Below are 22563 nucleotides of genomic sequence, written 5' to 3'. Positions count from 1 at the left end.
ACCAAAAAAATATTTTTTTCTTTGAGATGGAGGACATTTCTCCCAACTGTTAATTTTTCAACAAGAGGAAAAAAAAAAAACTAAAAATATGACAGGGCACCAAAAAGTTTTAAGTGATTTATTTCAAGTAACTAATTATTTGTCATTTGTTTAACAATCCCTTGGGACAATCTGTAATGTACTCTGATAAGAAATGTGTAGAAAACAGACCTAACTTTTTGTTGTTGTTCAGTTATTAGTAGGATACTCAATGTTTGAGCTCACACAAGTATCCCTCAGGGAAATGCTCTGCGTGCCATTAGCACTATTCTTAATGAGGAAAAGCACGGAACTCCTTTAGTTCAATGCCAGAATTGTTTTATCTTCAAGTCAAAAGAACAACTATTTGGAGTAACACCAAAACAAGCATTTAACAATTACAAGCAGCAAGCTATTCATAAGCATCACATTGTTACTGCTACTCTAATTATAAATAAACTTATTTTATCAAGTAAAATATCTATGAGCAAATTTTTAAGTCCCAGACACTTCTCTTGACTGTTTTATTCCTTAACTTTAAGGAAATAAATCTTTATTGCATCAATTTAAAGGACCTCATTTTATTTTAAAGACTTCCTAAAGAAAAGTGAGATACAGAGAATCCTTAGATATTTAATTCATGAGTAGGTAATCTCAAAACGTACAAATCATAAACAAAGGTCTTAAATGGAATATGTACTTAGTCACTCAGTCGTGTCTGACTCTTTGTGACCCCATGAACTGTAGCCCACCAGGCTCCTCTATCCACGGGATTCTCCAGGAAAGAATACTGGAGTAGGTTGCCATGCCCTCCTCCAGGGGATCTTCCCAATCCAGGGACTGAACCCAGGTCTCCCACATTGTGGGCAGCCACTAGGGAAGCCCTAAATGAAATATAGTGCTTATAAGCACTAATCGTCATAAAATTCATAATCCTATGACTATGATTTAATAATTCATAATCCTCAGTGATCCTGAAGTGGGACTATCTGAAGAAAGATTCCTCCATTCTTACTAATGCCCCAACTAAACTTTTTCCAAGAATCAGTGCTTCCTTCCTGATTTAAGAAACACTCTACTGATTCAATGAAATGTCCCCTTTGCCTTTTCCCCCCATTCCTCGGTTTTGTTCTCAAAGCCAAGCATGACTTCTTAAGTAACATTCTGTGTGTCACTATCCATGTGCTCCTTGCTCTTATTTAAAGCCTTTCCTCATACTTTACTCGTTGATCAATGAAGGACCTACTGGGCCAAATGAAGCAAATCAACATCTCTAGATTAATTACGCCTCTCTGAACTTCACACAAATGGAATTATACAGTTAGATACTCTTTTGTGTCTGCTTATTTTGTCCAACAGAATGAGAAATCCGTATTTGATGCTGCACACCTTTAACCGTTTCTAATGCTACCTAGTACTGCACTGGACAACTACACCACAGCGTACCCACTGACCTGCTGATCTTTCACTTTCAGGATATTATGATTATAGCTGTTCTGAGGTCTCCTGCACATGTTTTTTGGTGATATAACCCTCACTTTTTTCAGGTACATACTCAGAAGTAATCATACGGTAGACGCAGGTTTTTGGCTGGATGCTGCCAAACTGTTTTTTTAAATGGTATGGTCAGTATTTACAATTTAGTTATGCTGGTGATTGAATGGTACCTCATTTGGTTTCACTTTACACTACTCTAGTGAATAATGATGCTGAGCACTTTTTCGTGAATATTCATAGTCATCTGAATATTCACATTCTGAGGCCCCTATTCAACTTTTTTTGTCCATTTTTAAAATTGACTTCTTATTGATTTGTAGGAATTCTCCACATAGTCTATATGAGTTCTCTATCTAAAGTATGTATTTAAACGTCATCTCTCAGACTTCAGTTTGCCTTTTTGCTTCCTTAATGATGTCTTTTGATAAAGAGAATTTCTTAATTTTAACAAAATTCAATTGATCCAAATTTCCTTTAGTAGTTAATACTTTCTTCTGTCATTTAAAAAATAAATCTTTCCTACTACAAGGTCATAAAGACATTCTCATATGTTTTCTTCTAGAGGCTTGTTTAACTTTCACTTCACCTTTCTTCCTATCATGACCTCTGATCTTCTCTCCCAATCCTTCCAAATTTGTCATATGCAAGGATGTGCAGCCTGACAACATAAACGGAATTCATAAAGCCTTTTAAATTATGTGTGCTATTAATTTAAAAATCAAATAAATCCCTGATAGTAAATAATAAATTATGAGGATGGAAATGTATCTCCTTTCAGAAGATACCATAATGACTCTTCATAAAACTATTTTATCACTTTAGCTTGTAATAACGTATCTTCAACTTTAACTGATGTATGCAGGCACTTTCTCTAATATTAAGACATTTCAACAACCACAGGTTGACATTTCTGAAAAACAAGTGCTGAAACGATAAATATTCAGACTAAACCTGAACATATATTGAACAGATACCAAATGAACTCATTTCTTACTACTGAACTGACCTGAGCTCAATGGAATCAGCTCTTTGATAGAAAGCAACTTAACATTTACTTCTGTAAATATGAATCAAACTTTGACTTTGTCTTTCTGCCAATTTTAGGGTATGCCTAAATTATACAGTTCTCTCTCCTATCAGTGAACTCACAACAAGAAAAGGATGAAGAGGATCAGATCAAGTACTTTAAACATTTGTGCAACTGATTTATAAATAGTGATAATCACCAAGATCCAATACTCCATGAAACTTTTTAAATGAATATATAAAACCCAGAGTCGGGCACGACTGAGCGCCTTCACTTTCACTTTTCACTTTCATGCACTGGAGAAGGAAATGGCAACCCACTCCAGTGTTCTTGCCTGGAGAATCCCAGGGACAGAGGAGCCTAGTGGGCTGCCCTCTATGGGGTCCCACAGAGTCGGACACGACTGAGGTGACTTAGCAGCAGCAGCAGCAGCAGCAGCAGCAGCAGCAGCAGTATTATCCTAGAATTCCCAATATGGAGTCGCACTATGAGATGTTTTGGTCCATCTGGCTAGGTGATACATCCTCTTTTTATGAACCTTTTGTGACTGAAACTTAGAGCCACAAGTGAAATATACTCAGTGGGGAATGAGATACACCCTGTCTGAATACACTCTACTCATTCAAGAATAAAGTTTCTCTATTAAGAGTGTCTCCTCAATTACTTTATCAAAATCTATCAATAATCATCACTACATAGGAAAATAAAGCCAAGCAAGAAATTATATTACTACTCGGAAGTCCCAATTTTTTAAAGCCAATAGTATTTCACTAAGTGTTAATTATAATTCATGCAATGCATACATAAATCATTGAACATACTATTTTCTTTTAAATGTTACCACTAAAGTAAACCTAGACTCACCTGTAGTAATGGCTCTGTGGAATTGATGCATGTCTTCTACTGAGAGCTCTTGGGCTACCTGCAATATCTTTTGTCTGACACCATCCAATTTAACTTCTGATTCAGTCAATATTTCTTCCATATCAGGAGCACTACAATCAAGATATTGGGAACTTTTAAAATATCAGTCAGATGTTTTGATAGTGAAAAACTGAAATAAAATACATATCAACAAATGCACAGCTAAATAAATATCCTATGTATCTTGAAACTTCTAACTCAAAAGTACAACTATAATTTACTAAAAATAGGTTAAAAAATGGAAAATGCTTTACCGAAATATTCAGTGTAAACAAGTATAAGAAGCTGTATTTATAACATAACCATAACTACAAGAGAAATTATGTTCATAAAAATGATATATGGATGAAGGGATAAAGAAGTTGTGGTACATATTACTTAGCCATAAGAAGGAATGAAATAAGGTTGTTTGCAGTGATGTGGATGGACCTAGAGTCTGTCATAGAGTGAGAAAGTGAGTGAGAAAGAGAAAAACACTGTATATTAATGCATATACATGGAGTACAGAAAAGTGGTACCGCTGAACCTATCTGCGGGGCAGGAATAGAGATGCAGACGTAGAGGACAGACTGTGGACGCTGCAGGGGAAGGAGATGGTGGGACAAACTGAGAGAGTAGCATTAACATATATATATACTCAGTTCAGATCAGTTGCTCAGTCATGTCAACTCTTTGGGACCACACAGACTACAGCATGCCAGGCTTCCCTGTCCATCACCAACTCCCGGAGCTTGCTGAAACTCATGCCCATTGAGTTGGTGATGCTAACCATCTCATTCTCTGTCATCCCATTCTCCTCCTGCCTTCGATCTTTCCCAGCATCACAGTCTTTTCCAATAAGTCCGTTCTTCGCATCAAGTGGCCAAAGTATCGGAGCTTCAGCTTCAGCATCAGTCCTCCCAATGAATATTCAGGACTGATTTCCTTCTATATTTAAAAGAGATAACTAATGGGAAGCTACTGTATAGCACAGGGAGCTCAGCTTGGTGCTCTGTGACAACCTAGACAGGTGGGTTGGGGTTGGGTGGGAGTGAAGCTCAAGAGCAAGGGGATGTATGTATACTCACAGCTGATTCACGCTATTGTACAACAGAAACTAACACAACATTGTAAAGCAGTTATCCTCAACAACAAGACATCTAGAGAGGTCTACTTTTAGTCAGATGGCACATGAACAGGATTTGTCATCCCACCATAAACAACTAAAGAGAAACAAACATATAAAAAATAAACAAATAAAAAGGTTTTCAGACATTGTGAAACAAGCAGCATAGGACAGCATGAGACATGAGTGAAAAAAAGGACATGTGCCCTATGACTGTTGCATCTGACTGCCTGCAGAGTTTCCAAGTGACAGTGTAGGCATGAGAAACTTAGGTGACCCTGGGAGTCTCCTGCAGTGGAGGTGGAGGAGATGGGAGTTCACAGTGGTCAAGATGGCTAAAACTTGCAAGGCAAAGAAACAAAGGAGAACACACATGCAGAGAGTTTCAGAGATCTAAAGAAGGGGACTACTCATGTCTTCAGCTGAATTTCGATTAGTGCGAACTTGTGAGGCTGAAAAAAGGCCCACTCTAAGTGAACACACAAAATAATCTCAAGAGCCCATACAAGACCAGAAATAGTTGATTCATCACTGGCACACTGACACTACAAAACGTGTTAAAGGAAGTTCTTTAGGCAAAAGAAAAATAATGCCAGATGAAAACATGGTTCTATTAATAAAGGAATAAGGGACACCAGAAATGGTAAATATATAGAAAAAGATAACTTTAATTTGAAAAATCATACTGTTTAAAAATAATAATGTATTATGGGGATTAGTACTTTTATTTAAAGAATATTATTTTTAAATTTTAAGTAAAAATGCTGCTGCTAAGTCACTTCAGTCGTGTCCAACTCTGTGTGACCCCATAGACAGCAGCCCACCAGGCTCCCTTGTCCCTGGGATTCTCCAGGCAAAAACACTGGAGTGGGTTGCCATTTCCTTCTCCAATGCATGAAAGTGAAAAGTGAAAGTGAAGGCGCTCAGTCGTGTCCAACTCTTAGCGACCCCATGGACTGCAGCCTACCAGGTTCCTCTGTCCATGGGGTTTTCCAGGCAAGAGTACTGGAGTGGGGTGCCACTGCCTTCTCCAAAAAAAAATAATTCCCAAAATAATTATTATTTTTTACTTAAACAATATGATTTTTTCATTAAAAAGTTATCTTTTTCCAGATATTTACCATTTCTGGTATACTATGGGGATTATAGGCTAAGCCAGGTGGCACTGTAGTAATGAATCTGCCTGCCAATGCAGGAGTGCAGGTTCCACCCCTGGGTTGGGAAAATCCCTCTGAGTAGGAAATGGCAACCCGCTCCAGTATTCTTGCTTGGAAAATTCCATGCACAGAGGGCTACAGTCCATAGGGCCACAAAGAGTCAGACATAACTGAGTATACACTCATAGGGATTATAAATAAGATAGAAGTAGCTGTATTTCAGAAGTATTACAAAGGCCAGCCAAGCTTGTAAAAGTAAAATGGAAAAGAAAGAACAGAATTATACAGGGTTCATATATTACAGGCAAAGTGATATGCAAGCCGTCCTTACTCTGCACAGCATCATGTTAACTGAAGTCTGTGCATATCAACACTGTGACCTCAATTTACAAAGTAACTATTACCACAGAACCATGAAAAGGAAAGACATGATTTTCGGAAATGCACAAGTTTCAGTTAACATGGTATTGTACAAAGTAAGGACAGCAGGCTGTGACAAGTCATATAAACCATAAAACAACCACTACAAAAACAAAAAAAGGTACAACTAATAAGCCAACAAAGAAGATAAAAAATGGAATTATAAAAAATAATCAATCCAAAATAAGGCAAAAAAAAAAAGGAAAACGGATCACAGGTTGAATTCCAACCATGTCAATAATCACATTAAATATAAATAGTCTGAACACCTCTGTAAAAGGTAGAGATTAGATAAAATTGATAAATGGATTAAAAAGCAAGAAATATAAGAAAGCCTTTTTAAATATATACAGTGTTAAAGTGTTAGCCACTCAGTCATGCCTGATTCTGTGACCCCATGGACTGAAGCCACAAGGCTCTTCTGTCCATGGAATTCTCCAGGCAAGAATACTGGAGTGGGTTGCCATTCCCTTCTCCAAGGGACCTTCCTGACCTTGGGATCGAACCCAGTCTCCAGCATTGCAGGCAGATTCTTTACTGTCTGAGTCACCAGGAAGTCCAGACATAAATAGATTAAAAATAAAAGGATGAATAAAGATATACCCCGTTAACAGTAATTGAAAGAAAATGAGAGTAGTTATTAATAACAAAGCAGATTTCAAAACAAAGAATATTTCCAGGGATATAATCATGACAATAATGGGTCAATTCATCACGTCAAGCCAGCAGAACAATCCTAAATGTCATTTAATACATCAAATCAAAGAACTTAAATACATCAAGCAAGAACTGATAGAACTGCAAAAAGAAACAGACAAATTCACAATTAGTCAAGAGATTTCAATATCGCTCAATAATTGACAGAACAAGTATATGTTAATAAAAATCAGAAACGTCATAGATGATTGAACAATATCATCAACCAACTTGACTTAGCTGACACGATAGAACACTACACCCAACAGCAGCAGAGTACATATACTTTTCAAGTGTACAAGGTCCAGAGAGACCATATTCTCGGTCAAAATCAAGTTTCAGTAAATTTAAAAGAATTCAAATCATAAAAATTTACGCTTGGAAAATTCCCAAGTATTTGGAAACAAAACAACATCTAAACAACCCAAGATGAAATCACAGATGAAAATGAAAATTAGAAAGTATGTTGAACTGAATGAAAATGAAAAACAACTTATCAAAATTTGTGGAATGTGGCTAAAATGTACTTAGAGATGTAAAAGGGAAACAGACAGCACTGTATTAGAAAATAAGAAATGATCTCAGTTTCTTCTTTGATCCCAGCTTCCACCTTAAGAAATGCTTCAGAAAAGGAGCAAATGAATCCAAAGTACACACAAAGAAGGAAACAGTAGAAATCAGTATGTCAGGAAACCATACAGAATATCAGTGAAATCAACAGTAGTCCTTTAAGATCAATAAAATTGATAAACCTCTAGCCAGAGAGATCAGGAAAAAGAGAGGATACAAATTACAACTTCAGGAATGAGAGAGAATATTATAACAGACTCTACAGAAATAAAAGAACATTATGAAACAAAATGGAAAATTTTTTTTAAAAGATCAAAATACCAAAGCTCACTGGTAAAGAGAATCTTATTCTACTACTACTACTAAGTCGCTTCAGTCGTGTCCGACTCTGTGAGACCCCAAGGACTGCAGCCCACCAGGCTTCTCCGTCCATGGGATTCTCCAGGCAAGAACACTGGAGTGGGTTGCCATTTCCTTCTCCAATGCATGAAAGTGGAATCTACCTTTATCTATTTATTTTAGCCTTTATCTATTAAAGAAAATGAAAGTATAGTTAAAATATGAAAAGTACTCATTAAGAGTAGTTATCTTTATGTATTCTGTCTGATTTCTTTCATGAAGTGTTTTACTTTCTCTAGTTTATAATTTTTCTGAAGTTTACTATTAGTTTACTAATCAAAAAACGTTATGGACAATACAGAAACAATTCGGATAAAAAAGTATAACATACGAAATCTGCTTACTGATAATGGCTGTCAGTGTATTTCATTCAGACTTCTTTCACTCAGTACCTTAACTTCTCTGTCATTTTTAATATTTCTAAAGATTATTATTTTCTAAGTTTACTATAATGAATATTTATTATTTTTTGGTAGACAACCATAAGATGACGTTACACAGTAATATGGTTTTCTCCAAAATATGAAATTCTCCTGTTACAGCTCTACTATTTCTTTAAACTGCTGAATATTGCCAATTGTTTTAGAACTGAAAATTCTATTGAAAAAAGTGTTCATAATTCACCAGATCAGTGTTGCTTTTTTTCATAATACAAGCTCAAGTGTGTATAAGTTATCTGAAAACTGGTTCAAAAAACAAGCAAAAAACTAACTTTAGAACCAAGTATAAAAAAGAAAAGGTTAATAGTGCCACATTCCACTAATCTACATATGGCAAATTGTTTCCACCTAATGGAATAAAAATTCAAGTATTTCAGACTTACCTTAAAAGCTGTGCGTGGATAGAATACTTCAATACTACTTTAATAAAAAGCTCATAAATTACACTTGGACTTGCTTAAATACTTTGTCAGACACACAGTGGGGAGCCAATCCTTGCTAGCCTTCTGGAGGCATTTGGAATTGGCAATATAACAAAAATCTCTCTTTGTGAGCTACAGGATGGATGATTTCTACCTCAATGAAGAACAGAAAAGCAAAGAAAGCTAGTCAAATGAAATACAAAAACCAAGATGAGAAAATGGAGATACCCAGCTGCATTCATAAAATATTCCACTTCCCTCCTCTTAATCTAGGCTAGTTCAAGTTCGCTTCTTTTATTTGCAACAAAGAAATCTATCAAATATACAGAGCTCCCTAGAAAAACAGTAAAGTCCTACAGAAAGAATGTCACAGAGCTGAAGGTGGGGGAACTTGCAAAGAATTTAAGCTTCCCTGGTGGCTTAGACGGTAAAGAATCTGCCTGCAATGCAGGAGACCGGGGTTCGATCCCTGAGTTGGAAAGATCCCCTGGAAGAAGACACGGGGTTCAATCCCTGAGTTGGAAAGATCCCCTGGATAGGACACGGCAACCTACTCCAGTATTCTTGCCTGGGGAGCCTGGTGGGTTACAGTCCATGAGGTCACAAAGAGTCAAACAGGACTGAGCAATTAATACTTTCACCTAGAAAAACAGTCAAGTCATAGTTTAAGAATATCACAGAGCTGAAGGTGGAAGAACTTCAGAATTCCCCCAAAGAATTAAACAGTCAACACTATCACACGCTGCAAAAATTAAATAAGAAAACACTAGAAGAGTATATACTAGATTTATCAATATGAGTGAGCAAAGGCAATTTCAATTTCAGTTCGGTGAGGCAGAAAGCCCAATGTCCAATGAACTGAAAAATGAATGGGAAGATAAGCAGAATGCAGTGTTTACCTAATACTAAAATTTTTGCACATATCATCCAAGAAAAGCTTTAATGTTAATAGGCTCTAATAAACCATTAAAGTTTAAATATGTTCATAAACAAAAGTTCTATCTCTGTGAATGATCTTAAGACAAATCCTTAGCTGTTCTGAAAATAAGAAAAATGTCCTATTTTTTAAAAAATGTTTATTCTTAAAATAAAATCCACCTGCTACTAACATCCTCTTGATCCTGGTGTTCAAAAAAAATCAGCTAGTTACTGCCCACTGACTTCCTGATAAATATAAAATACATATCAACCTGTATCCAACTGTAACAAATTTAAAGATATTTACTTACCTTGTAATTCTATGGAGGAGAAAAATCGTCCTTTTGCTTTCAACAGTTATATCTCGACTAAGTTTCACAAGTCTCTCGTATTTGTCATGTCTTGCATCAAGTTCCTGTTGAAATGCTAAAAACACATTATTATGACCATAAGCATGCTTGTTCTACATTTGAAAGTATAATGAAACAATATTGTCAGTATATAGGAGAAAAATCAACTTATTTACTTTTAAAATACTTGGAAATCAAAAACTCTGCTACTAACCAAGATATTCTTTCTTTAAATACAGGTATGCCTTAACTAGATTTTACCACTCAAGAGCCTCACAATGAGATGTATATATAGTGAAACAAATTATCTGTTCTAATAAAGAGATTGTTATCACATATAACTACTTACAAAAAATACTTTCAACTACTTCACTAAATTATGTAAAGTTATTTTTAATTACCTTACCATGTACAATGTAAATATCCACAAAAAATTAACCAGGATTTTCAAATTATGCTTTAAACCTTCATAACATCAACTTTCTGAATTCTCAAGCCCTAGCTGTTGAAATACCCATACAGCACTTACTTAATAATCACTTTATTTTAGAAGAATTATCATTCCAAAGAACTAGCAAGTTGTCTGGCAGTCCACAGACATACTTTGAACCTGAATACAAAAGTGTATTCAGAACGTGAATGAACTATTAACCAAATTAGCAGCTGACAAAGGCCTAAATACATCCGGTCGTTTATTACTGAGATAATAGTTAGGCTGGATTTTGCCTAATATTTGAAGACAATCAAATGCATTCACATTTTGACTATATTAATGACCACTGTGAATTAGATACTCTGAATAAAAAGTTAAATAAGGCAGTTTCTATCCTCAAGCTCAGTCCAGTATGAGACAGATGGAAAGAAAGAATTGAATGTGATCATGCTATAATAAATATATAGAAAAGGTTCAGTAAAGGAGGAATTATGTCTTTCTTGTTCACTATCAACATATGTGAAAACACAGTATTAGTAGTGTTCAGTCACTCAGTCCTGACTCTTTGAGACCCCATGGACTGTAGCCCCACAGGATCTTCTGTCTATGGGATTTTACAGGAAAGAACACCTGAGAGGGTTGCCATTTCCTACTCCAGGGAATCTTCCCGACCCAGGGATCAAACCTGTCTCTTGCATCTCCTGCCTAGGCTGGCAGATTCTTTACCACTAGCACCGCCTGGGAAGCCCTTGCTAGAACACAGATGTTCAATAAATACATCTTGAGTAAATGGATGGATGTTCAATGAATGTAATGTCTGTCACCAAATTTGCTTGGGAGAAAAATCAGAAAAAAATCAGGAAAGCAGGAAGAAGCTACTTGGAATGGGTCTTTAAAAAAACTACAGTACATCAGCAGGGCAATGGAGCACCAACCTAGAAGTTGCTGCTGCTGCTGCTGCTAAGTCGCTTCAGTCGTGTCCAACTCTGTGCGACCCCATAGACGGAAGCCCACCAAGCTCCCCCGTCCCTGGGATTCTCCAGGCAAGAACACTGGAGTGGGTTGCCATTTCCTTCTCCAATGTATGAAAGTGAAAAGTGAAAGTGAAGTCACTCAGTTGTGTCCGACTCCTAGTAACCCCATGGACTGCAGCCTACCAGGCTCTTCTGTCCATGGGATATGCCAGGCAAGAGTACTGGAGTGGGTTGCCATTGCCTTCTCCAAGCTAGAAGCTATTCCAGGCCTGAAGAGCAGTACATCAGCGGGGCAATGGGGCACCAAGCTACAAGCTATTCCAGGCCTAACGAGCTACAAAGACAAAGGCAGGAAGAAACATAAGACCGCAAAACATGCTTGGAAACAAGCAATGGAGTGCATGAGCCCATGACAGGGAGCACTTGACCCAGTGCAGCTTCTCCACTGTGCATATAGCTCTGTCAATACACTCTTTCCTCAGTCACAAGTAGTGGTCTTACACCACTTAAGATCACTGTTATGTGCTATGAAAATCTTCGAATATGTCCACAATTTACTTAATACTCCTCCTTTCGAAAAATGGCACCTAATTCCCTCTCTCTCAAATGTGAGGCTGAGTTTTAAAACTGCCTCTTTCCTAACTAATAAACTATAGCAAAAGTGACATGTGTGATATCCAAGATTAGGACATAAGAGCACTGTGGTCTTCTCCCTCCCTCTATCTGGGGAAGCCAAGCTCTGTAACACAAGGACTCTCAGGTAGTACTATGGAGGGCTCCACATGGGGGAACACAGAGCTGGCTGCTAGCAGAAGGCCTAAGTGACTGATAGTTGTGGATCCTCCAACTCAAGTCATGTCTTCAGATGACTCCAAGTTATCTGAACCAACAGGTAACTAAGCCTGTCTTGGATTCCTGAACTACAGAAACGATAAAGAATAGGATGCTGGGAGAATTCTCTGCTGGTCCAGTGGTTAGGTCTCTGCGATTTCACTGCAAAGGAGCATGGATTCAATCCCAGGTAGGGGAACTAAGATCTTGCCTGCCACACGATGTGTCCAAAAAAAATAGGATGCTGGACAGAAGACAAGAGTTATGTGAATTTTGTTTTATACTTTGTTTTGCAATGAGGAACAATTTTCCCAAGTTAATATACTGAGAAAAGAGAATCTGGGAATAAATATACACGTATAATTTACATGCACTTGAGTGCCCACTCTCTGCAAAGAGATATAGTGAAAACAAAAATACAGCATTTCCCTCCTGGTTCAGTGGTTGAGACTTCACCATGCAATGAAGAGGGTGTGAGGTCGATGCCTGGTCGGGGATCCCACATGCCTCATGATCAAAACATCAAAACATAAAATAGAAGCAGTTATTATAACAAATTCAATAAAAACTTTAAAAATGTTCCAGATAAAAAAAAATCTAAAAAAAAAAAAAACCCAAAAAGTCTCCAAAAGCCTAGCGGAGAAAAGAAAACCAATACACGTTAAAATATCCGTACATATATAGTTGATATGTATGCTTCTGTATCAGGTGCACAGTAATTTTCAGTTATGTGGCAGGTCTGATGTTAATGTTTACCTGTGAAACTTAAAAGGGAAAAATAAAGTCAAGACTTTTGTAATCTCAATTTTTCATGACAGACCGAGCACCACTGCAAAACCTCCAGGAAAATTGAGACTGAAGCATAACATAGTTAAGTGATCCTTTTTACAACGTCTTTAGTTCTCTTCCCTTCACCAGTGTACATGATAGAGAACTTACATTTGAAGGCCAACATCACAGGTGAAGATGAATTAACATCCTTCCCTTCTCTTCTCTGGTTATGTGGGAAATTGTCATGCTTCCTTTTCCTGAACCCTCCTGATCCTTACATAGAGAAGGAAAAAAAGGTTGGACAGAGCTCTCCCATCGCCAGGACTTGACAACACATAATAGAGGTAAACCCCTTTCTTCCTTAAAACCAGACCTCCCCTGGGCCGTCATCGCAGAGACTTTCTCAGCAAACGGACAGAAAAGCAGCCCTACCTTCCCCCACCACCTCCCAAACCTTAAGCTCATCCAAACCTCCCATAATAGGTTCCCTGATCTGGAACAAGGTGGGGCAATTACCGAACTAAGATAAAAATGGCTCGAGGATTAAGGAAAAGAGGTAAATAGGGCCCATGTGGCCGGGGAAATCACCAGGGCCGCCGCCCCCCGAGTCTGCGCGGGGAGAAAGCATCTTTCAAGGGTGGGAAGTGGAAAATGCGACAAAAAGCCTGGATTAAATAAATAAATCACGCCCAAAGCTCTTGAGGATGCCACCTTCTTTGCTGCTCATGTCGTCACGGCCTACGGCGAGAAGAGAGGAGACTAAGCGCCTGGGGGACAGCAGGGTACGCGCGGCGGCGGCCGAAGAGCCCTCAGCGGCACCCTGTACAGCCGGCCGACGTCTAACGCACTAGCCGGAAGCGCGCACCAGCAACCACTCAGGCTTCTCTCTCCGCCCGCGCACACTTCCGGCCGCGTTCCCGCCCCGCCTCCGCTGGCTCTGCCCCGCGCTTGGCCCGAGGACCTCGCTCCCGGGTGCTGTTGTCGCAGCTGCCCTCTGTTGTGCCTGAAAACAGAAGCGACTTTACACGCTTTTCCGTATTAACTGATCATAAAAAAGACGACTGCAGCCCTCTGAGAGTGAGAGCAGTGTGAAGGCTGGAGGCGAACGGAAGATGTATGCTTTTTTTCTTTTTCTCAAGGCGCCTTTGGAACACCCTCGCGTGCGCACCCGCATGGGCCCCTGGCCCCCGCGCGGTGCATAGTGGGGGTTGTAGTTCGCCGCTGGAGGCCGCTCTGCGGCGCCGGGGAACCTGCGGATGAGGAAAGGAGCTTCCCCGCGTCTCCTCTGCAAGGGTTTTGTTATCGAGGCTGAACCTTACAGAGATAGAAGTCTTTTCCGTTTCGGGAGGTGACGCCAGAAGCTAAAGTGATGAAAATATGCATATCAATTAGTGCAAGACGTTGCTGGTTATTTCTCCCCTGTGTGTCCCCCTCCCGCCCCTTCCTCTCCCCCTTTCCCTCCCTCTTCTTGTGGCCTCGGTTATGCTCCTCTCCGGAATGCCTGCTTTCGCAGTGGTCTCCGTCGCTGAGTGACTGCGTGACCTTAAGGAAGTAATTCATCTCTAGCTCAATTTCTTCATCTGAAAAATAGGGGTAAATTTGGACCCGCCTCGTAGGATTATTTGACCCTTAAATGAGTTACCACTAAGAACCGCAGAAGAGTTTCTTACATAGTAAAGTCTCAGTTAAAGATTAGCTTTGATACCCTTCTCCCACCGTCGCTTTCCAAAAGGAACATGTGCTACAGCATCCTCTAGGGTAGGACTCAGGCTGAGGCTGGACGGCCTGGGGCTGATTGGGAAAACACAAGTACTATATTTTAGTACGTTTTCCCTAAATAACCTCTTTATTGTAGACACTTTATATACACAGTCTTTGCTCCTTGTTTATTTAGTAACAAAGTGTCACGCGAGTGTATGTTCCTCGGTTCTTTGTCTCATCACAACAAAGATTTGGAATGACGGACATTAATAGCTCTCAGGTCTCAAAAGGGCCATGTTATAGCTCTTAGACAAATCAGTGTTACAGCTCAGTGTTACAGCTCTATTTAGAAGATAGCAGGAAAATCCATCTTTCAGGCGTGAGGGCATGTAGATCCAAAGACCGGAAGAGAAGAGCGCCCAGCGTGTGGGGGAGAGAGAGCTAGCTTTGGCTCCTCTTTTTATATGTTTTTCTCTCCCTGGGTCTGTCCTGTGTAAATTGGGCCAGCCAGGAGTGTTATTTGTTTTACCTGAGGTCCTCACTCAGGTCCTCGGACCTTCTTTTGATCTATTTTCGCGGGCTTTTCCCTTTGTCTTTTAGCCACCGCCATTTTGGACTCCTTTTCCCTATTCTACCTACCTAACAAAAGGAACAGTGATTGAAATGAAATAACGGCAGTGATTTCAAGCACCTGACAGACCTGTGTCATAGGAAGATTTTCTATTCTAGCTCATCTCTAGGGTCTCTTCAGCTCTGGAGCAAGATGCTTGGGAAACACTCATTTCGTCTCTGCAGCTTTGAATACATGTATCAATTAGCCACAGAGAAGGCGATGGCACCCCACTCCAGTACTCTTGCCTGGAAAAGCCCATGGATGGAGGAGCCTGGTGGGCTGCAGTCCATGGGGTCGCTAAGAGTCAGACACGACTGAGTGACTTCACTTTCACTTTTCACTTGCATGCATTGGAGAAGGAAATGGCAACCCACTCCAGTGTTCTTGCCTGGAGAATCCCAGGGACAGGGGAGCCTGGTGGGCTGCCATCTATGGGGTCGCACAGAGTCGGACACGACTGAAGCGACTTAGCAGCAGCAGCAGCAGCATCAATTAGCCAGATTCCTTGTGAATAAAGTAGGCTCCTGAAGACCTGGACTGAACTGCTTTGCTGATGTAATGAACTGCTTTGTTGATGTACTGAACTGCTTTGCTGATGATGTTGGTCATAAAATTTCGAGTTTGTGTGAAGTCTGATCCTACTGACCCTTACCTGCCAGTGGTCTTCTACTTGACCATGACAAAAAGAGAGAGGGAGAGAGAGACAACTTTCATGTAATTGTAATCATTTTAACGTGACTCCTACATCTAAGGAAGCCAGTTATTTACAACATTATTAGAGTCAGTGCTTACTTGAACTACATAGTGGGAAAAGGGTATTTTTCCCCACTCCACTGGTATAGCAGCTCACAAGACCTCAACTTTCCAAAACCTGGATCCATCATATCCTTTTCTTTCTCCAACCACCACTTCTGTTCACCTGTTCAACTACAGCAGGGTTTCATTGAACTGCTTTTCACTTCTTTCTCATAGAAACTTAGTTTCTAACCTATAATGTTTCATAACCTATAATGATGCCTCAGAGTATAATACTTAATGGAGGTGAATCCCAGGAATACTTTCCCAGTACTCATTTGCATATGTCGTTACCCCAGGTGTCCCAACTGTAGCTACTCCTTTGGCAGGAAATGCCTCTCAACCTGTGTGGCACCTGCAGAAAGCATCTCCACCGTGTCTCCTTGTTTTATTGCTTCAAATGCATAAACATAGTTTTGGTACTTAGTGGGACATATTTTCTTTTGTTTTTAAGGGAAAGCTACCACCCTAAGTTGGGGAAAGGAAGGTAAAAGATTTTCAGTAGGAGTCCACATCTGGAATGGTGTTCTTTCCTCCTCATATTGCATTCTATCTGGCCATATTTGACTCTGAATAAAGTCCTACACCTTTTAAATGCACCTGTTTTTATTCAGTCCATAAATCCTCACATTTTGTCACCTTTACAGGAAAAAGTACTGCATGCAAAAACTGGTTTTGGTTACTTAAGAAAGCACAAAGTCAAGTAAGAGATGAAACGCAGGCCAGCACAAGGGTCTGCGCTTCCGCGTTTACATTATTGTGTGTTTATTACATAAAGCACGGGGGGGCGGGGGACCAGGGAACGAGGTGGGACAGGGAGCTGTGAGAAACTGCCAGAAACTTGAGTGACCATTTCGAAAATGATAACTACAATATTTAAAAGATACTTGTAGGATCTAAAGTGGTATCGTGAAGTGTACACATACCATTTCACAGATATATTTTTCAAGCAATGCTAGAAAGTAATAGGAAATTAATGTTCTAGATCTTTACTGAAGAAGGAAGTTGATATTAGAGGGAGTAATAGGGATGGGCAAAACCACAATGAGATACCACTTCACATCCCACTAGGATGGCTATAATAAAAAAAATTACAGAAAATAACAAGTATTAGTGGGGATACAGAGAAATTAGAAGTCTCATATGTTGGTAGGAAGGATGTAAAAAGGTGCAATCACTATAGAACACAGTTTGGCAGTCTCAAAACTTAAACGTGGAGTTGGCATATGACCCAATAATTCTAGGTGTGTACCTTGTGCACAAATGATCATAGCAGCACTCCTCATAATAAGCAAAAGGTGGAAGCTACCCACATTTACATCAGCACATGACTGGAGAAACAAAATATGGTATATCAGAACAATGGAGTTGAAGATACCAAGGGAAAATTTCATGCAAGGTGGGCACAGTAAAGGACAGAAGCAGCAAGGACCTAACAGAAGCAGAAGAGATTAAGAAGAAATGGTAAGAATACAGAAGAAATATGCAAAAAAAGGTCTTAATGACCCTGATAACTGTGATGGTGTGGTCACTCACCTACAGCCAGACATCCTGGAGGGTGAAGTCAAGTGGGGCTTAGGAAGCATTACTATGAATAAAGCTAGTGGAGGCGTTAGATTTGCAGCTGAGCTATTTCAAATCCTTAAAGATAATGCTGTTAAAGTGCTGCACTCAAGATGTCAGTAAACTTGGAAAATGCAGCAGTGGCCACAGAACTGGAAAAGGTCAGTTTTCATTCCAGTCCCAAAGAAGGGCAATGCCAAAGAATGTTCAGACTACTGGACAATTGCACTCATTTCACATGCCTAGCAAGGTAATGCTCAAAATGTGCAAGTTAGGCTTCAACGGTACATGAACTGAGAACTTCCAGATGTACAAGCTGGATTTGGAAAAGGTAAAGAAACCAGAGACCAAATTGCAACATCTGTTGGATTATCAAAAAAGCAAAGGAATTCCTGAAAAACATCTACTTCTGCTGCATTGACTATGCTAAAGCCTTTGACTGTGTGGATCACAACAAACTATGGAAAATTCTTCAAGAGATGGGAATACCAGACCAGCTTACTTGTCTCCTGAGAAACCTGTATGCAGGACAAGAAGCGACAGTTTGAACTGGACCTGAAACAACAGACTGGTTCCAAATTGGGAAAGGAGTACATTAAGGCTGTATATTGTCCCCTGCTTATTTAACTTCTATGCAGAGTACATCATGAGAAACGCTGGGCTGGATGAATTACAAGCTGGAATCAAGATTGCTGGAAGAAATATCAGCCTCAGATATGCAGATGCACTCCAGTGGCAGAAAGTGAAGAGGATCTAAAGTCTCTTGATGAGGGTGAAGGAAGAGAGTGAAAAAGCTGGCTTAAAACTCAACATTCAAAAAACTAAGATTATGGTATCTGGTCCCATCAGTTCATAACAAATAGATGGGGGAAAAGGGGAAACAGTGACAGACTTTATTTTCTTGGGCCCCAAAATCACTGCATACTGTGACTGTAGCCATGAAATTAAAAGACACTTGCTCCTTGGAAGGAAAGCTATGACAAACCTAGACAGTGTATTAAAAAGCAGAGACATAACTTTGCCAGTAAAGGTCCATGTAGTCAAAGCTATGGTTTTTCCAGTAGTCATGTAGGGATGTGAGAATTGGACTGTAAAGAAGGCTGAGCACCTAAGAATTGAGCTTTTGAATTGTGGTATTGGAGAAGACTCTTGAGAGTCCCTTGGACAGCAAGCGGATCAAATCAGTCAATCCTAAAGGAAATCAACCCTGAATTGGAAGGACTGATGCTAAAGCTGAAGCTCCAATACCATGGCCACGTGATGCAAAGAGCTAACTCATTAGAAAAGGCCCTGATACTGGGAAAGATTGAAGGCAGAAGGAGAAGGGGGTAACAGAATATGATGGTTGGATGGCATCACTGATTCAATGGACATGAGTTTGAGCAAACTCTTGGTTATAGTGAAGGACAGGAAAACCTGGTGTGCTGCAGTCCATGAGGTCACAAAGAGTCAGACATGACTTAGTGTCTGCACAACAGCAATACAATGGAATATTATTTGGCAACAAACAGAAATGAAATATTATCCATACTACTACACAGATACATTATACTAAGTGAAAGAAGTCAGTCACAGAAGCCCATACATATGATTCCATTCATTTGTAATGTTTAGAACAGACAAATCCATAGGGACAGAAAATTCATTGCTTAGGACTGAGAGAAGTGGGGAGCAGGGGATAGAAGAATCATAGCTAAAGGGCATTGGATCTCTTTTTGAGGTAATGAAAATGTTCTAAAATTGACTAATGATGCTTGCACATATCTGTGAATATAGTAAAAACATTTGTATTGGATGAACTGTAAATAGGTGAATTATATTTCAATAAAGCTATGAAAAGTTTTTTAGAAAAGTGAAGAGAAACAATCTGTTCAAATTCTGTAAATATATACGTGTAGATATGTAGACATACTTCAATGTTATTAGTTGTTGTTTTTCAGTCTCTCAGTCATGTCTGACTCTTTGCAACCCCATAGACTGTAGCATGCCAGGCTTTCCTGTGCATCACCAACTCCCAGAGATTGCTCAGACTCACATCCATCAAGTCAGTGAAGCCATCCGACCAGCTCATCATCTGTTGTCCCCTTCTCCTCCTACCTTCAATCTTTCCCAGCATCAGGGTCTTTCCCAATGAGTCAGTTCTTCACACCAGGTGGCCAAAGTATTGGAGCTTCAGCTTCAGCAACTGTCCTTCCAATGAATATTCAGGGTTGATTTCCTTTAGGATTGACTGGTTTGATTGCCTTGCTGTCCAGGGACTCTCAAGAGTCTTCTCCAACACCACAGTTATAATTGTAATAAAATATATATATAATATTTTTCCTTTAAGGATCAGGTAATCTTCAACAAATATTTCTGTGCATAGCTTATTCCTAGCAATATGATTTGTGCCATTAAGGACACAAGTATTTTCTTATTTATTCAATAAGTATTTGTTGAGCACCTACCATATTATATTAGGTTGGTGCAAACATAATTGTGGCTTTGGATCATGAATTTTGAATCATTATGACTAGGCTCAAACACATCTTATATCAAAATAGGAACCATTACAATCAACATATTGTTGCCAATGAGAAATAAGTTTGCTTATCCCTATAGCATAAAAATCCATGATTCAGGATTCAACAAACACTTGGAAAGCATTTTTATGCCTCCTGCTCTTTATGAAAACATTTTCCCTGCAAAACATTGTCGAGATGCTTGAAGAAGTCAGAGGTCAGGTGAATACAGTGGATGAAGGAAAACCTTAATGTTCCACTTTTGAAGTGGTGGTGGTTCAGTGTGCAGTCGGGCACTGCTGCGGAGAATCGGGCCCCTCTGTTGACCGGTGCTGGCTGCACGCATTGTAGTTCTCAGTGCATCTCATCAATTTGCTGAACATACCTCTCAGGCATGATGGTTTTACTGGGGTTCAGCAGGCTGCGGAGGACCACCAGCAGTGGCTCGGCAGCAGACCAGCAAGGAGTGACCATGATTTTTTGGTATAAGTTTGGCTTTGGGAAGTGCTTTGGAGCTTCTTCTCAGTCCAGCAACTGAGCTGGTCATCTCTGGTTGTCATACACAATCTACTTTTTGTCACATATCACAGTCTGATCCAGAAATTGTTCATTGTATTATGTTGAATAAGGAAAGATGACACTTCAAAATGATTTTTTTTTTTTAATTTCTGGTCAGCTCATGAGGCACCCAATTATGGAACTTTTTAAACTTTCCAATTTGCTTCAAATACTGAACAACTGTAAACCACAACATCAACTGTGGTTGATGTTGAATTCTGCCAAAACTTCTCATGTAGTTGTAAGAGGATCATCTTCGATGATGGCTCTCAATTATTATTGTCAACTTCCAATGGCCAGCCACTGCCATTGTGCTCCTCAACTTCAAGGCTCTTGTCTCCTTTGCAAAACTTGAGCCACCACTGCACTGTATGTTCCTTAGCAGTTCCTAGGTGAAATGCGTAGTTGGTATTGCAAGCTGTCTGTGCTGCTTTATGACCCATTTTGAACTCAAATCAGAAAATTGCTTGAATTTGCTTTTTGTCTAACAACATTTCCATAATCTAAAATAAATATAAAATAAACAGCAAATAATAAGTCATTAGGAAAAAAACATAAAGTGAGAAATGCACATTGAAATGATGTATATCAAACCAAATTTATACAGAAAGTATTCCAATATCAAATGGCAAATTTCAACAATGCAAAAACCACAATTACCTTTGCACCAACCTATTAGATGCTGTTCTAAGTACTGGTGATCCCTGGTCTTATAAAGTTTATTTTTAGTGAAAGGAGACGAGTGAAGGACAAAATAAATAAAGTATTTGTCACTAGGAAGTGATAACGGCTATAAAGAAAAAGTGAAAAAAAAAAGAGAGATGAAGGTTTCCTGGGATGGGGTTAAGAGTTGCATCTGCGAGAGGATGGTCAGAAAAGGCCTTCCTGGGAAGGGGGCATGTGCCATAGGTCTGAAGGAGCAGAACAAATGGGCCATGCAAATATCTGGGGTATTTGCCCTGCCCTGTGTGACAGGAATTCTTCCCTTTCTCTCCTATGTATACTTTTTGTTTGTTTTCTTCTGCATCATTCCCACCACCAGACAACTGGCTGTCATATAGCGTCTGGTACAGCATGCACATTCAACATTTGTTGAAAGAATGAGCAAATGATATGCAGCTACATGGTCCCCATCTGTAGATCATCTTTTGTGATGGTAACAGTTTTGTTATAGTAACTAGTTGAAAGGAAGCTTTAAAGTTTAATGTAGTCAAATTTATCAATTTTTTCCTTTGTATTTGTGTATTGGATGTCTTGTTTAATAGTCTTTCCTGTATCAGGTTGGGGGCTTCCCTGGTGGCTCAGATAGTAAAGAAGCAAAACAGGGGACTTGGGTTCGATCCCTGGGTGAAGAAGATCCTCTGGAAGGAAATGGCTACCCACTCCAGGTATTCTTGCCTGGAGAATTCCATGGACAGAGGAGCCTGGCAGGCTACAGTCCATGTGGTCACAAAGAGCTGGACACAACTGAGTGGCTAACACTTTCACTTTTCACATTAGGTTATGAAAATATCACCCTATATTTTCTTATAAAAGTATAAAACTTGCATTTCCATTTATGTTTTTATTCTACCTGAAATAAGTGTATATATTGATAAATGATTATCTTACGACCACATATTGATGTTTTATCGTTTCTCCACTGATTTAGAGCAACACAGAGGTCATCAGTATTGCATGCATGCTTGGCTCTGTCTCGAGTTTCTTATTCTGTCCCACTGGTCTGTTTGTCTATATACCAGTGGCACATTTGCAGTCATTTCCCATCCTCCCTCTTCAGTGCCTGGAAAGCACTAATCTACTTTCTGCCTCTGTGGAGTTGCCTATTCCGGATATTTCATACAAATGGAATCATACAATATGTGCCTTCTCGTGTCTAG

The 22563-nt window shown here is 39.4% G+C and overlaps 1 protein-coding gene across 1 annotated transcript in view; it reads right to left on the bottom strand.

Annotated features, from left to right (window-relative positions):
* TSNAX (translin associated factor X) overlaps nucleotides 1–13886 on the bottom strand; it is a 36939-nt gene extending 23053 nt beyond the window's left edge. Inside the window, exons 1-4 of the mRNA XM_061404826.1 lie at nucleotides 13664–13886; nucleotides 13121–13225; nucleotides 9905–10019; nucleotides 3407–3537 (exon numbers count right to left, since the gene is read on the bottom strand). Coding sequence (XP_061260810.1) covers nucleotides 3407–3537; nucleotides 9905–10019; nucleotides 13121–13225; nucleotides 13664–13679 — 367 coding nt within the window. The 5' untranslated portion in view covers nucleotides 13680–13886. The remainder of the gene's footprint in view (nucleotides 1–3406; nucleotides 3538–9904; nucleotides 10020–13120; nucleotides 13226–13663) is intronic.
* Between the last annotated feature and the right edge of the window lie 8677 nt (nucleotides 13887–22563).

Source organism: Bos javanicus, chromosome 28 (genome assembly GCF_032452875.1).
Source record: "Bos javanicus breed banteng chromosome 28, ARS-OSU_banteng_1.0, whole genome shotgun sequence".
NCBI lineage: Eukaryota > Metazoa > Chordata > Mammalia > Artiodactyla > Bovidae > Bos > Bos javanicus.
Note: the sequence above shows the minus strand (reverse complement) of the source record. Positions and strands in the feature narration are given on the sequence as shown.